At 49.2% G+C, this 16,311-nt stretch overlaps 1 protein-coding gene across 1 annotated transcript in view; it reads right to left on the bottom strand.

Moving 5' to 3' along the window:
• The window catches only part of gabbr2 (gamma-aminobutyric acid (GABA) B receptor, 2), a 114,874-nt gene that overhangs the window by 33,205 nt on the left and 65,358 nt on the right, over positions 1–16,311 (bottom strand). Inside the window, 8 exon segments of the mRNA XM_062487218.1 lie at positions 3,197–3,304; positions 4,613–4,745; positions 4,889–5,039; positions 5,585–5,665; positions 8,804–8,864; positions 11,630–11,872; positions 12,067–12,255; positions 12,788–12,853. Of these exon segments, the coding sequence (XP_062343202.1) occupies positions 3,197–3,304; positions 4,613–4,745; positions 4,889–5,039; positions 5,585–5,665; positions 8,804–8,864; positions 11,630–11,872; positions 12,067–12,255; positions 12,788–12,853 (1,032 nt within the window).

The following is a 16,311-nucleotide window of genomic DNA, read 5'->3' as shown; positions in this document are numbered from 1 at the left end:
CATGTCTCCTCTGAGGGAGACATGACATGTCTCCTCTGAGGGAGACATGACCACACTAAGCATTCCGGTCATTCAGACAATCGCATCTCGATCTACTGCTCTAAACAGTACATCCCATATCTAGACATGCCATCTACAATTCCATGTGTGTATGGAGCGTCATGTCCGGCAGAGTGCCTCCTGTGCCTCAGGGCTGGTCATCTCTCTGCTGTCATGATTGGATTTTAAATGCTTCGGCCTAGCCTAGCGGCAGGATGAGTGCATGCTAGAGCTGATCCATGGTTAGAACCAACCATGCACTCTGTCCTGGGTGGACTGACATCCGTGTGCTGCGTGAAATATGTAGCAGAGGGAAGACACGGTATAGGATTGGACTCAATACAGGCTAGTTTTGGTGGAGTTCTGCTTTGGTGTGTGTACTACTGTGTGTGGTGTGTGTTTTAACTTAACGATGAATTTCGTTTTTTTTATATGTTAGCATGTTTTTTCTTTGGGTGTTTTGGATCTCTCTGTGTGTGTGTGTGTGTGCTCTCTGTGTTCCTGTCCAGAGTCATATCTCACTCGAATCCAACCTGAGTTGGCTCTGGAGTATATCTCAGGAACAGACAAGTTGTGTATGTGTGGAGAAGCAGGTGACAGACAGGCCCAAGTGCTTGGCCAGCGCTGAGCCCTGCTCTTTCGGAGTGAAGGACTGCTGGGCTCACCTCTCTGAGCGGAACCCTTATTGAGCGTGTCCTCTGATTTACAGCCTGCTGTCTGTTGTTTGTGTGTGTGTCAGTGTGTGCGTCGGTGTGTGTCTGTTAGTCTGCGTGTGTGGGTGGGTGAGGGGGGATGATTACATAAAATTGTGTGTGCGTGTGTTTGTGTATGTTTGAGGGTGTGTGTTTGTGTGTGTTCTAGGACCTCTACTTGATGAAGAGATTGCAAACAATGCCCCCCCCTCTTCTCCCCTGCTCTCCCCTGGTACAGACCACAAGACTGACAGCAGCTATCTCTCTGAACCAGCCCAAGCACCTGCACTCAATCAGTGTGGAGGAGGTTACATGAGATGGAGAGGGAGAGGGAGAGGTAGAGAGAGAGAGAGAGAGAGAGAGAGAGAGAGAGAGAGAGAGAGAGAGAGAGAGAGAGAGAGCGGGAGAGAGAGAGAGAGAGTCCAGCTGAGAATCCATCTTGAGGATTTAAGATGTGGGCTTAGTCTTGCTCCTGAGGAAACATTTGTTTTGACCTGCTTCCATGGATTGGAGATTGAAGGTGAATGTGTGTGTATGTGTGTATCATGAGGAGCTTATTAGTATTCGTTATTAAAATAAAATAAGGTTCAACCAAATACCCTAGAAAAATTACACTTGTTAATGGTTTCAGCTATAGCCAGAATAGATACTACCTACAACTGAACTACTGTCAGTGGAAGACGACCCTGTCTGTTCTTCTAGCATACGCTGCATGTCAGTCTCCCTCCTTCCTCGCTCCTCCCTCTCGTCCTCCCTTTCTCCCTCCCTCTTTTGGACAGCTATCCTACACCTCTTTACTACTAGCCCACCTCTCCCTCTCCGTCCTTTACACGTCCACATTCTCTTTCTTAATCCCCCCCTCACCTCCCTCCCACCAATCATCCCCCTCACCTCTCCTCCCTCCCTGCCTCCCTCCTTCTCTCTAAGACAATAGCTCTCCCAAGCATCCTCCTGTAGCCGTCACACTACACATTCCGACAGGTAGAGAGTCTATAAATATGATAGGGCCAACTTCAAACATACACACACACACACACACATACACACACACATGGGGTTGGCAACACTTGACATAACCTCAGTGTCTCAGAGGCGCAGACAGGGTGGTGGTGTTTCAAGCTCTTTAGATGTCTGCTTGGGATTTCTTCCAGTACATATCAAGCTGTCACCGGAAACAAGTCACTAAGCATAATGTCTTTGAGTGTGTGTACGTGTCTGAGTGTATACACGCGCACGCACGCACGCACGCACACACACACACACACACAGACGCTGACGCACAAAAAACATACCAACAGAGTATCACCAAAAATAGTGGGTGTGAGTGAATGTACAGTACACAATCACACACACACACAACAAACAAACCCTTTCTAACACATTTGTTTACAGCAGAGGGAGTTGTTTAGACAACATGCTAACCATGTGCTACATCAAGTCACGCCTGTGTATGTCCTCACTTAAAGCGGTGTCACTTTTGCAGTCAGCGCATATATTGTTTCACTATCACCAGTTGAATGTGACACACTTCACCTTGACGCCAAGTGATAATGACAGTGTGACAAAAGTGACCGTCACACTGTCATTATCCGTGTGCGTCGGTGTGTGTGAGTGTGAGTATGAATGGGTGAATGAGAGGCAAAATTGTAAAGCGCTTTGGGTGCCGCTAAGGTATAAAAACACGCTAAATAAATGCAGCCCGTTTACCATTTTTATTTACCAAAAGAACTTGCCGCTTCTGATTTGCACAATGCAACCAGATGCAAGTTTAGCTGGTCCTTAAGACATCTCAGTTTCACATGAACTGGATTTGAGAACCATGATCATCCATCAATCCAACCCTTGATTGGGTCCGCAAGAGGGTTCAAAGGTCAGACACACAGTACACACAGACCCCCCCGACTCCTATCTCCCCCTCTTCTTTTCTCTCTGGTGGCTGTGGAGTGAGATGTGGGCTAACTCAATGAAATAAGGGCCTCCATCTCTGCTGTTTAAAACCAGCCAGGATTACACTCCCATAAGAGCTCCATAATGGCCAATTATGACGCTAGCTCATTGTGTTCCGCTCTACTGCTGCCCCGGCCTCTGCAGACCACACTGGATATCTGGCTGTTACCACACACTAACACACTCCTGTACACACACCGACACACCCAAACACACCCTGTACACACACCAACATGTACTAACTGGGGTGCTTGTTCACGCAACAACACTCACTAACACAGCCTTGTACATGCAACACACGCTAACACACCCACACACCCTAACACACCCCTGTGCACATGACAACACGCATTAACAAACCCCTGAACACTCCAACACACACAAAACCTGGCTATTGTGTTTCAAGCAGCTGCTGACCAATGTGCTGATCTTTGGAGGGTGTGTGTTTGTATGTGTGTGTGTGTTTGTATGTGTGTGTGTGTATGTGTGTGTGTATGTGTGTCTTGCAAAACACTTACTTTCTTCTTCATCTTAACGTTCTTGAAGATGGCGTGCACCCTCCAGGTCTTGGCAAACATGGCGCCGAAAGCAGTGGTGTAGCCCACAATAAGGATCCATGTCCGCACCTGGCAGATGAAAACATTTGTTCTTTTTATCCGTTTAATTCACCCAAGTGTTTTTCTAGCTGCACAGGTGAGACAATTACGAGCGGCTACCCAAGTTTCTGAATCATACTATTTGCATTTTCCATTTTCTTGGCAGAGTAGTTTATCGACTATTATTTTTGACGCTCTAGAAATAGCCTTAATTATGTAGAGTTAATTGTGCTGCATAGAACAAAGCTACCTGGATTTCCTTGAAAGGAGAAAGAAAACTTGATGACAATGCATTGGAAGAAAAGTGGATGCAGGGTTTGTCTCAGATTCAATAGGGGAGGGGGTGTGTGGGGCCGATCTGATGACAGGGAGTTAGAAATAGAGGGTGTGTAGTTTAGACTCATATTAAGTTTTTTTTATATAATTTCAGGATCGTCTTTGCTATGTGGAGGAACTTGCCCTGGTGGAGCAGTGTTTGGGCCACAGGTGGTGCTCTGGGTAATCCAGTGTTTACTCTAGAATCTTGGGAGGGGGGTGGAGGGAGGTATAGGGGGGAAGGGGGGGGGGGGCCTGTTGAAAACTTCAAGCCTCCACTCTCGCTTTACCTGCTTCCGGCGATCGCACCTCATCATTCATTTTTAGCAGGGTAATTGTCAGATTCTGATGTGCGTGTGTGTGCGTCATCAGAAACAATACCTCGACACCAAGCCACAGAGCGGCAGACAGAAATGACAAAACAGGAGACGGCCAAAAAAAAATTGCAGCTGCCTTACGAAAAGAACAAAAAAAGCGCATATTGATCGGTAGTGGTGGCTGACACACACACACACACAAACACACACAAACACACACACATGATGCTTCAACACCTGGGCTCTTGGATGTGGCAGACGCCATTTTGGCTCTGGTGTCTGAGCAGTGTCGTGTGGTGCCTAACGTTATTTAGGGATCTCCCTGCGGAGGACGGTTATCGCTGTAATCAAAGCTCTTTAATTAAAGCGGGGGCTTAGATAGTCACGTTCAAACGCTCACTGCTTGAAGGAGGTGGGTGGGGGGGGCACTGGGAGGGGATGAGGGGAGGGAGGGAGGGAGATAGAGAGAGAGAGAGAGAGAGAGAGAAGAGAGGAGAGAGAGAGAGAGAGAGAGAGAGAGAGAGAGAGAGAGAGAGAGAGAGGAGAGAGCAAAAGCTTAACATAATGGTGACGAGGACGAAATATACTCTACAATAGTTTCTTAGCCCTTCTTTCCGTGTTTCTCGCTGTTCTGTCAGAAAGTTGTACAGATGAACTACGTATGTGTTGTTTCTGGCGGCGGCCATCTTGTTCCTACTGTACTCACAGTGCAGAGTGTCTCAAACTCCTTGTCGGAGACAAAGGAGCCGTCCAGGCCGAATAGGAAGATGGAGGCGTAGGAGAGCAGTCCCCCTAGGATGATCAGGTTGTTCATATAGGGGCTGGACATCTTGATCAGTCTGGGGGGGGGAGAGGGGGGGAAGCATAGTCAGACAATTGATTTAGCCAAGCAATTCCCGCATCACCCTCCCCCAACCCGCCAACCCTCACCTAAACAGACCTGTAGGTGCCTCCACACAGACACACACACACACACACTGACCTGTGGTTGCGGTTCTTGATGTTGAAGAAGAGGAAGGTTCCGGCCATCAGCATGCCCAGGATGGTGATGGTGGACAGGATGCTGTAGAGCAGCACATTGATGTGACGCCGCTGCAGGCGCACGAACGTCCGGTCCTTAGGGGGTTCCACACCTGAGAACAAAGAGGAGGGGGAAGGGGTAGGCGGGGAGGTAGAGGAGGAGGGGGGAGCAGGAGGGACAGGAAGAGGAGGAGGAGGGGAGGAGGAAGAGGTAGAGGGGGAGGAGGAAGAGGTTGGGGGGAGGAGGAGGTACAGGAAGAGGAGGAGGAGGGGAGGAGGAAGAGGTAGAGGGGGAGGAGGTAGAGGGTGGGAGGAGGAGGAGGTACACAGGGTGTTGGTCAGATAGCATGCACTCCTGAGGTGCCCTGTGTGCCCCCCATCCTCTGCCGGTGAGAACATCGATTTCCATGGTTCACTTTACACACTTCACCTCACCGGACACAGAAACCAGGGTTCCTGCTGAAAAATGTCCAATAGTGTGAGTGTGCATGTATGTGTGTGTGTCTTTCCAGGCAGGAGGGGGGAGAGAGTCAGAGTGAAACGAGGTGAACACCGCCCACATACACTGACAGACTAGTATACACACATTTTGCTCACGTTGCGTGTGAGCTCGAGTGACGTAAGACTAAACACCATCTTCTCTCTCGCACATACGTACCTTGGAACTTGATAGTATTGTTGATGAGATCCAGTACATCTGCAATGGCATTGTATTCTCCGACCTTAACCTCCTGGCCCTCTGTAGGACACAGACACACACACACATAAAAGTTAGTTACAGTGACAGTTTATGGGTACCTTTGTGTGTACCATGTGTACAACTAAGTGTAAAGGATGTTTACTGGCTATGACCCAAAATGGCGGGCAGTGGCTTCTAGGTAACCCCACTCTACCTAGGAAACTGGGTCCTCACCACGGAACCGTGACAGGGAAAGGGGGACGTGATAAATAAATCCACTTGCACCATGGCATTTATAACGCAATACACATCGACTTTAACATTTTCATAGGAACAGGAAATGAGTTTAAATGGCAATATATCCTGGGCTTATAACCCAAATGTGTCTCTCAGGAGGGCTATTCTAACAGAGCTGATTTCCTATCGGAGGTGTCTTAAATGCAGCTTCTGGTCCCGCATGTGTAATACTGCAATAGTATTGACCCAGACATCCAGCCTTCTCCCATCACTCTGTCCCTCATAAAGACACTCGCTCACTCTCTGCTTTCACTGGGGACTGGGATGGGGAGAGGTGGAGTCGAGTCCTAGGGGGACTGCTCTCCTACGCCTCCATCTTCCTATTCGGCCTGGACGGCTCCTTTGTCTCCGACAAGGAGTTTGAGACACTCTGCACTGTGAGTACAGTAGGAACAAGATGGCCGCCGCCAGAAACAACACATACGTAGTTCATCTGTACAACTTTCTGACAGAACAGGGAGAAACACTCATTCACCTTCAATCTCCAATCCATGGAAGCAGGTCAAAACAAATGTTTCCTCAGGAGCAAGACTAAGCCCACATCTTAAATCCTCAAGATGGATTCTCAGCTGGACTCTCTCTCTCTCTCTCTCTCTCTCTCTCTCTCTCTCTCTCTCTCTCTCTCTCTCTCTCTCTCTCTCTCTCTCTCTCTCTCTCTCTCTCTCTCTCTCTCTCTCTCTCTCTCTCTCTCTCTCTCTTCTCTCCTTCGAAACACGCACATTCACACAAACAAACAGGAGCAGCAACAAACTAACTCTTTATATCAGTTATCAGTTATGGCTTTTACACAAGTCAACCCCAGTGAACTCCTGAGTAGCATTAGTCTTGACATTGGAAATTAGTGATAAAACCTGTTTTCGAAAAACACCAGGCTGGCTCTGTGTTCATTTGTAGTTTTTCTGACTTGAACAATTAAGACTACAACTCCCTTGGGGCTGTGGCGGCACCACAAGGACGTTAACATGACCCTCAGTCCGGCTTAGGAGAGAACACTTCATGGCTGTTTGTTCAATTAGCATCCTAATTACTGTGAACTGGATCCAGACTTCATAATCACCTCCTGTCCGTTCTGAACCAGACGTTATGTTGTTGTTTCCGAGGACCAGAGGTTTGAGAATGCTCAGTTAGATTAGAAAGACGTGTCCTGGAGGTCACAGACAGGAGACCAGGTGGATGTGTCTATGCAGGTGGTGCTACATAGACAATGACACGATTGACGGCATTAAAAATAATTCAACTCAAGCCTTATGAGCAGCCCGGAAGAGGAGTTACCGCTGTAACAGATGGGGAGGAGGAAGTACCTTGGTGTTATAGCATTCCCAGCTGGCCCGCTCCGCCTACCTCATGCCAAACTATTTTTATGGATTTGACAGAATGGGGCTTTTATTCTGAAATGATTCGTTACAAAACTAGATGTAAATGCATCCTCGTTGAGTCATTAAGGTTTGCTTCCCGTCTGGATTTCTATAAAGACATCCCACAGGTTTAAACCCCATGTGGAAACACATGGGGAGGTGAGCAGTGGGCTGTGGACATCCAGTCAGGAGGAGCTGGACCTTCTGACAGGGCGCTGGAGTTCTGATCGCCCGCAGCGAGACAGAGAGAGAGGGATGGATAAAGAGAGGGAGAGAGGGGGAGAGATAGACAGAGAGAAGGGAGAGAGAGAGAGGGGGGAGAGGGAGACAGAGAGAGAGAGGGGGAGAGTGAGAGACAGGGAGAAGTGGAGAGAGAGACGGGGGAAAGAGAGTGAGGGAGAGAGAGAGAGGGGGAGAGAGAGTGAGGGAGAGAGAGTGAGGGAGGGAAGGAGAGAGAGTGAGGGAGGGAGGGAGATTGAGGGAGAGAGAGTGAGGGAGGGAGAGAGAGTGAGAGAGAGGGAGGGAGAGTGAGAGAGTGAGGGAGGGAGAGAGAGAGAGTGAGAGAGAGAGAGTGAGGGAGAGGGAGGGAGAGTGAGAGAGTGAGAGAGAGATTCAGCCAGACAGAGGGAGAGTGTTCTCGGCGTGTTTGGAGGAGAGAAGGGGGAGGTCATAAGATCGCAAGATGGTTAGAGATGAAAGGATGAAAAGAGAGAGGGGTGAGCGTGAGAGAGAAGAGGAGGAGAGAGATTTATAGGATAAACACAAAGTGAGATATTTCGAGAGAGAGAAAGACAGACAGAGAAGGGAGGGGGTTGGGAGACAGAGAGTGGCGAGAGAGAGACAGAAAAAGAGAGAGAGAGAGAGAAAGGGTGGATAAAAGAGAGACTAACAAGTAAAAAGGGAGAAGTGGGGGGGGGGTGAATATGCCTGGGGCTAACAGGGACTCCATGTGACTCCTGTCCCGGTACAGCAGCAATGGCCCCCTCTCCACAGGGGACCTGATATAACAAGCCCTTCTCTGCTTAGCCATGCCTCCCTTCAAAGAGACAGACAACGTCACCTCCCAGTCAAACAGGTCTTCCTGTCCTCAGGGTTCAAACCCACAAGCAAACACAGACAGGCGCTTACCTCTCAAACACACAGAGAAACACACAGACACCTTTCAGAAACACACACACACACGGTGATGTAAGCAGCTAGGGGCAGTGTGTGCAGTGGGGTAGATAAGACAGGAGGGGGAGAGAGGGGACTAATAGAAACAGTTTAGTACGGAGGGAAGGGGGCATGGGGGGTGGGGGTCCCTGGGGAATCCTATCCCCTGAATCAAGATACCATCTCTGGTGTGCCCCCAACCCCCCCCCCCCGCCCCCCACCCACACTCACTCTGCTGAACCTGCTGTAAACAAACACTGGTTGGCTGACGCTACAGAGCACAGGATCTTAAAACTACAGTACCCATCACACCCTTGTGTGCAATCCCAATGCAAACGATACCGTGGCAGTCGGGCAATTCAGCAGTAGCTCATATAAAGTGTCATGGCCGTACCTTGGAACTGCGTGAACTTGATGGTGCCCATCCTCTCGCCGTTCCGGAACATGACCTGACCCTGGAGGGACGGAAGACAAAGACAAAGACAAGAGAAAAACAACGTCAAAGCACATTTCACACTAATACAATCAAAAGTGAGTCCCAAAAGTGCAATGTCCTTTAACACCCAAAGTCAACTTTCACAACTGACCGGGACAAAACAAGTTAGCATTTCATATGTTGAGAGGCAAATGTCCTAAAAAACATCCATCAAATCTGATTGAGTTTTAACCAAGAGAGTAAAAGAGGGTGTGGTTCGACAGTAGTGCTGAACAGGGGCTTGCTGTCAGAGTGGCTCTCTTCAGGTTGTGTGTTAGTCTTGGCCTGACAGAGACTGTTGGCAGACATCCGTCTACGTGAGCAGCATTGTGGCGTTCTTCTGGCACCTGCCTGCCCGCTTATCACATCAGTTAGAAGGCAAGAATCGATCAGTTTACCGGGGAGAGACAACATTAACGTCCGGCAGACCCATCCGTTAATATCCTTCACATGGGGGTGTGTGTGTGGTTGGGGGGGTGTTCTGCTGCGTCGGGACACTTATCGCAAACCCCCTCACCGCCCCCCCCCCCTTCCATCCCCCACCCCTACAGGCAATTTCTTTAAGTGGGAGTGGCAACTTTGGAAAATGGAGGTGGAGTGCGTTGGGGTGTGTGTGTGTGTGTGTGGTGGGGGGAGGTAGACTGGCTTCAGTGTCTTTGATGTCATCTCCAGAGGTGATCAGTCCTCATTGAGGAAGCTCCTCGCCACAGTCCAGCCACCATCACCCCCAGCCTCTAGCATTCATGATATTCATACCCTTTCAAGAGGAAATGAGTCTTGTCAACACACCGCCTTTCTTCCTTTCTATCTTTCACTCGCTCTTTTCCCCTCGCTCCCCCCTTCCCTTCTCTCTCTCTCTCTCTCTTCATTTGGTGAGTCTGTTTAATTAATTCAGCCCGCCATCTGCTTGTCTCCTCTCTCTGATTAAATATTAAGTGGGTTTAGGGATGCCATGGCCAGGTGAGGGTGAGCCTGGTATTAGCATGGCGCTGATTAAACCCACGCCGAGGGTGGTGGGGGACAGCAGGGAGACTCAAGAGACCGTTACGGCCCTGTCCCCCCCCCCCCCCCTCACACACACACACACACTCACACACAAAGAGGCTTTGAAGTATTCCCCTGTCTCAATTCACACTCATGTATATCCACACAGACACCAGGAGAAATGATTCCGGGGCCCTTCGGCAAAGACTTGTCCCGGACTAGCAGTCCCGTCGAGGGGTCTTAGACCCAGCTCACCTCCCTGATGATGGAGATATGCTGGAACATCACCTTGTGTGAGCTGCCACATTACTTTGTGTCTGGAGGTGACAGGGGTGGGAGAGAAGGTAGGTCTACGTAGGTATGTGTGTTTGAATGCGTGTGTGTGTGCATGTTTGTGTGTGGGGGCTCCAGGTGTGAATAGCGCACCAGAGGGATCAGCAGGAGCAGCCATGTGTGATGAATGTTCCCCTCCCACACACAAACAACTCAAACTGCACACAAGCACAACATTGCAGGAACATTCCTTTGCAAGCACATATGGACACCTGTGGACACACTTACCTCACACCTCTGTCCTGCAAGGTTTCTACCCTGAGGCAGTGATCCAAGCTGTCAGACTCTCCACAATGATACCAATGCACTGGTAACAGTCGAGACACAGCCCACACTGCAGACACACGCACACCCTCCGTGCTTTCGTTTGTCTAAGTTTCTATGCTGTCTACAGATGCTGTGTAGCTAGAAGAACAGTCAACAAATACTAAATCATTAAACAAACTTGCCAAAATGTAATAAATCATTTTAAGTATGGATTAAACTTCCTATAAAAACAGTGTTTAATTGGTGATCATGTTGAATCTTAAAACCTTTTCCTTCTCTCTACTCCCTTGACACATGTTGGTAGAACTGTGTTTACATTTTTCATGAAACAAGCTTTTTCAAGACAGCAGGGGAACAATGCAAATGCTTTCTGTCTTTGAGATTCAGCAGAAACAACAAAACCCACAAGATTACCAGTGTGCATTTACCATCCAGTAGAAGGTGAATCAAGCTATTGTAGACAGCTATTATAGAGACAGTACAGTAGGTCTGGCCATCCTCAGTCTTCCTAGCATGATAAAGACAACTAACCAATCAACCGGCTTGTTTAATCCTATAAGTGGTCCATGGTTGTTTCACTACAATACATACTTACTGTACACACACACACACACACACACACACACACACACACACACACACACACACGCACGCGCACCAGCCTAGCTTCTGAGAGATGCTGCATGAGATGTTGCATTAAGCAGCCTAATTAACACTTTCTTTAGCACAAGTGTATCTGTGCATGACCTGAGGTGAAGAACTGTGTGTGTATTCATGTGCATGTGTGTGTCATTGAGTCAGGATGTCATAACAGTGAGAGTGTGGAGGGCACCAGCTGCTGTTAAAGGTCTGCCCAGGTTTGACGCCAGGATCCTGGGTAGAGACCCGCCTCGTAACAGGCCTGACCTCAAACAGGCTTAACGCTCCTGGAGGCCCAGTGCTGCATCACAGGCTCTCCATGTAGGACTTGGGACTTTTCGGGTGTGCTGAAGGCTGTTTGTGTGTGTGTGCGTTGGTCGTCTAATAAGGACAAACCATTTTTCCCAGTCAGAGACGGGAAGCCATTGGAGGGTTCACTGGCATCATGATCGAGACGCGTGGAGTTCACGGGACCCCAAATCCTTTTTCTCAGGAGCTAGTCGAGTGAACCGCCAAACTCACCGTCACACCGAAGAAGTTGGTCTCATTCATGACGTCCAGCACCATCTTGCCCACCTCGTGGTCGTCCACGGTGAAGTTGTGGTGGAGGTCGTGGTGCTGCTTGTGCCTGAGCAGCTGCATGACCCGGGTCAGAGTCTTGGCGATCACCCAGATCCCGTCGTAGGCGAAGCCGTGGAACTTGCTGGCCTCCACCCCCTTCTGACGCAGCTCCCCCTCATACTCGCTGGCGTACTCCTTTGGGGTCTGGGAATGAGGTGGGAGGGGCGGGGAGGCAAAAAGCTCGGATTACTGGATGGAACTGTGTCTGTGTGCGCCAGGGTTTAGCATGTGAGTGTGTGTATGCCTCTGTGTGCCCAAGTGAGTGTGTAAGTGCAGTGTGTGTGTGTGTGTGTGTGTGTGTGTGTGGGTGTGGGTGTGGGTGTGTGCGGGACACTCACCCTCCCAGAGATGCCCTTGACCTGCCTGGCGCTGAGTGGTTCAAAGTCCACGCTGATGTAGCCCTCCATGGCAGTCAGCAGCTTGCGGGTGGTGCAGTTGGTGGAGTTAGCCTGCTCCCACCAGTTGCCCTGGTACCAGCCTGGGATGATCCACTGGTACTTACTGCCATACATGTTCAGGTTGTAGGCCTGGGGAGAACGGGGGATTACTGTGTCAGAGGCTACATGAAACTATGTAGTCTGGACTGTTATGTGTAAGCTGTTGTGGGTGTGTGTGTGTGTGTGTGTAAACAAACACCCTTTTTATACTGGGTGGTCATGTAGATGGCATAATACACCCACTCTAATCTCATTCTCTCACTTTTTCACTCCCGGGCACGCACACGCACACACAAACACACAAGCACATCCACATCAAAGCAGCCCATAAGCTGTTCCTTGTCAAACACAAGTCATCATCGACGCTTTGTAAGACCCATAACTGACCCGCTCAGTGGTAATCATTAGCGGTGGCCATGTCAGCGTGCCACAGTGTCCATAAGGACACCTCAGAGGCACTCAGGCTCTGGTCAATAACGTCAATAGGAATCGGCTCTCTGCTGCAGCAGACCCTGCATCACTGGCTGCAGACACAGTCAGTCTAACAAGACATAACCCTGGTTGGGGTGCGCTTCAAAGGAGGGGGGTGGGTGGGGGGGTCGGGGGGGGGCAATCCACTCACACAGCAGAAGACCTTGGAGGCCAGGTTCTCGTCAAACTGGCCGATGATGATCCTCACGTCATTGTCCTGAGGAGAGGGAGGAACAAGAGGAGGGACAGAGTGTTACGACGTGAGTGTGTGTGTGTGTATAGTCACATGTCACAGCAAGCTGGAAAACATTTTGGGGATAGCCGCCGCAAAGCAGGGAGCGCTCTGTGTGTGTGCGCGTTCATTCTCATGTTGTGTGTGTGTGTGTGTGTGTGCACGCTGTACACCTTAAACAGTGTTTGATGGATGGCGCTCTGATGTTTCTCATGGGTGACACCCGGGTCCAGCTCCCTGATGTAAAAAAGCTCCACCAGCACACTGCCAGAGGCAGACGAGACCGGGATCAGGAAGACACAAAGGTCACGTCTCACTCTTGACTGCTTTTCTAAAGCTCGGGCAACGCTTTGAATGAGCGGACTAACCCTTTACCTTCGACGGGTCGTTACGGACGTTTGAACCAAGCTGTGGATGTGGGGCTTGACGCCAGCACACAATGAGGTGCACACGCTCATTACTGGTAAATAAAACGTCAATTCATCTGAAACATCAAGCGGGTACTGTTGTTTTTTGAGGACAGTCTTGTTTTGGTGTTTCACATCAGATTGTGTTTGGATTCAAGGGTTAAAAGTACTGATCGAGTGATCGTACAGAAAAGCTTGTGTGTTTAATAGATCCTATACAGTCACCTTGTGTGACTTAAATTCGGAGCCTTAATGTACCAAATCAGAGGTAAATATCGTCAGGTTGCACTGAGTAAAGAAGAAGATTAATCATCAAAACTACGAAGGAAGTATTCTAAAGTAGAATTGAAAGAAGATTGATCTCATATCAATCAATTTATGAACATATGTCAACATTTTATCTGCATGATACATTTAGTAATTTAGAAGTCTGACCTGCTTCTACAGCAGTGGTAGCTGTCATTGCCACAGCATGCCCTATGCAAATCAAAGGCTGATTTGATGGCTAGATGGCTTAAGGTCAATCAAGCATTACAGCCTGGCCAATCCCGGATTTTGTACGTGTCACATGTCATGTTGATCAGGACACAACTGCCAACCATGGTCACCCAATCATCCAAATACCCAGAGGTGATTGGACGGATTTATCCAAGAAAGGATTACGGTTCCGCTCGTGACAGTTTCACATCTTCCCTGAAACGATTTGATGACGGAAAAAAAAACGACTCAATTGTTTCAGGGTTTGGATGCGGACTCCAGTTGTAAAACAACTCACACACAGACACTTCCTCAACAAACAAACATTTTTCTGAAACCAGAGGAAACAGGATAAATACAGCAACTTCCTTTCAGCACAAAGACCCTGTGCCCCACTCCACGCCGGCATGGTGTGTGGTCCCCCACCTGCGTCTCCTTCCATCACCACAAAAACCCCAATCAAAACATCCATTCCATCCCAGAAATCTTTGGCGGGTGGCGGGCTCCTTGTGAGAGCCAGACAGCATGCTGGGGCATTTAAGGGGGCCTTTTGTGTGTGTAGTGGTTGTCAACAGTGCCCTGTTCCCCCAGGAGCACCAGCTCTTGCCCCCAGGCCCTCTAGCAGGGCCATGGGACATAAGAGCCCCCAATCCCTGCTGGCCCTTCAAGGGTCTTTGTGTGGTGTGTGTGGTGTGTGATGGGGCTGTGTGGGTGGTTTAGGGTGGTGGTGGGGGGGAGGGGGTTGTTTAGGGTGTGTGTGTGTGGTGTGTGATGGGGCTGTGTGTGTGGTTTAGGGTGGTGGGGGGTTGTATAGGGTGTGTGTGTGTGTGGTTTGAGGAGGGGGAGTGTGTGTGGTGTGTATAGTCCAGGCTTCATGTATCCACTGGGTAGAGCACCCCTGCTCCCTACAGACAGTACTGCTGGGGATGTCCTCTGTTGATTTAGATGGAAGGGTAATGCCTGCCCACTTAATACGCCATGAGGTGTCTCGTTACCAGAATGGGGTTGATTAGAGCTCCTCACACACCGATACACACACACAAACACAGACAAGGACACACATACACACAAACACAGATCACATTCACACACATACAGTACACAATACCACAGACAAGGACACGTACACACACAAGGACACACACATACGTGCAAAGACACACACAAAAACACACACACACACACACACACAAAGGAGAGCAGTTTATAAGCGTGTAAGAGTGATTTATTGACTGGTCAGTGTGTGTTGTCCTACCCACTAAACTAGTCCCATCTGGTTGTAATGATTACTGTGTGGCTAATACATACTTTACTGCTCTGTCTAATGGCCAGGCTGTCCAGCCTGTCGAATGGAAACTAGGTAGACATTATAGTTGTAATAGTCCCTCTCATAAACTTATCTACAGCAGCAGGCTGAGGGGTTAAAGAAGCAGTTCACTCAACACCTCTCTAACAGGATTTTCATTTCTTTCAATTTGTATTGTGTTGTTATATGTGTTTAATGACTACACACCATGTGTGTATGGGATTTGCCCATCCATTTAAGATAGATGTGTATGTGTGTGTGTGTCTATGTTTGCCGTGTCTGTACCCATGTTTGCTGTGTGTGTTTCTGTGTGTCTTTATGAGTGGCATGTGTGTGTGGGTCAATGTGTAGGCGTGGGTGTGTTTCTCGGTGTGGTGTGTGTGTGTGCGCGCACGCACGAGGTTTTGCAGTGCAGAGCCCATGCTGAGGCTTTACGCTATTATGGGATTTGGGGGAGCAGAGGCGCTCCATCAGAAGGAAGGGCCGGCCAGGAAAACGCAGCACAGCGCAGCAGAGCTGTGGCAACCGGAGGATCAATAACCACGCAATGAAGAGGGCACTGCTGGGATGGGGACGGGAGCTGCGACTGTGTAGTACATCATATTCAGACGTACAGAATGGGGCTGCGTGTGTGTGGATTGGTGTGGGTCACACTGTGTTAAATATCCAGTGAGAGAGACAGGCAAAGAGAGAGAGAGAGAGAGAGAGAGAGAGAGAGAGAGAGAGAGAGAGAGAGAGAGAGAGAGAGAGAGAGAGAGAGAGAGAGAGGACAGAAATGTGATAGTAGAGATGACTGTGTGCTGAAGCTCTCCAGCAGTAGGGCTGGGTCAGCACCATGGACAGCGCTTGACTGTAGTGCGCTACTACTAGAAAACGTAACAGAGCATCTCAGGCCAGCAAAGAATGCCGCAGGATACGGCGAGACACTACAAAACACAACGGAAAAGAACAGAACAGGACATCAGACACAACAACAACACGACAAACAGCACAGGTGTGTTCGATTTGCGATTCAGGCATCAGGTGGTCCAAAAACGCTTCCCGTCCCAGACGAACTGTCAAAACAAGACTGCACACACACGCATGCGCACACACACACACACACTTTCATCCTTTCTGATGGCGTTACAGGGGGAATGGCCAACGGAAAGAGAGAGATGAGAGGAAAACAAACCCAGTGTTTTAGAGAGAGAAGGCAGCTCTGCTGAGACATGAAACGCGGAAACCATTTGCATATTCAACTCTGATCAAGG

The sequence above is a fragment of the Osmerus eperlanus genome, chromosome 20 (genome assembly GCF_963692335.1).
Source record: "Osmerus eperlanus chromosome 20, fOsmEpe2.1, whole genome shotgun sequence".
Classification (NCBI taxonomy): domain Eukaryota; kingdom Metazoa; phylum Chordata; class Actinopteri; order Osmeriformes; family Osmeridae; genus Osmerus; species Osmerus eperlanus.
The sequence above is the reverse complement of the archived record's forward strand: the minus strand, read 5'-3'. Positions and strand labels throughout refer to the sequence as shown.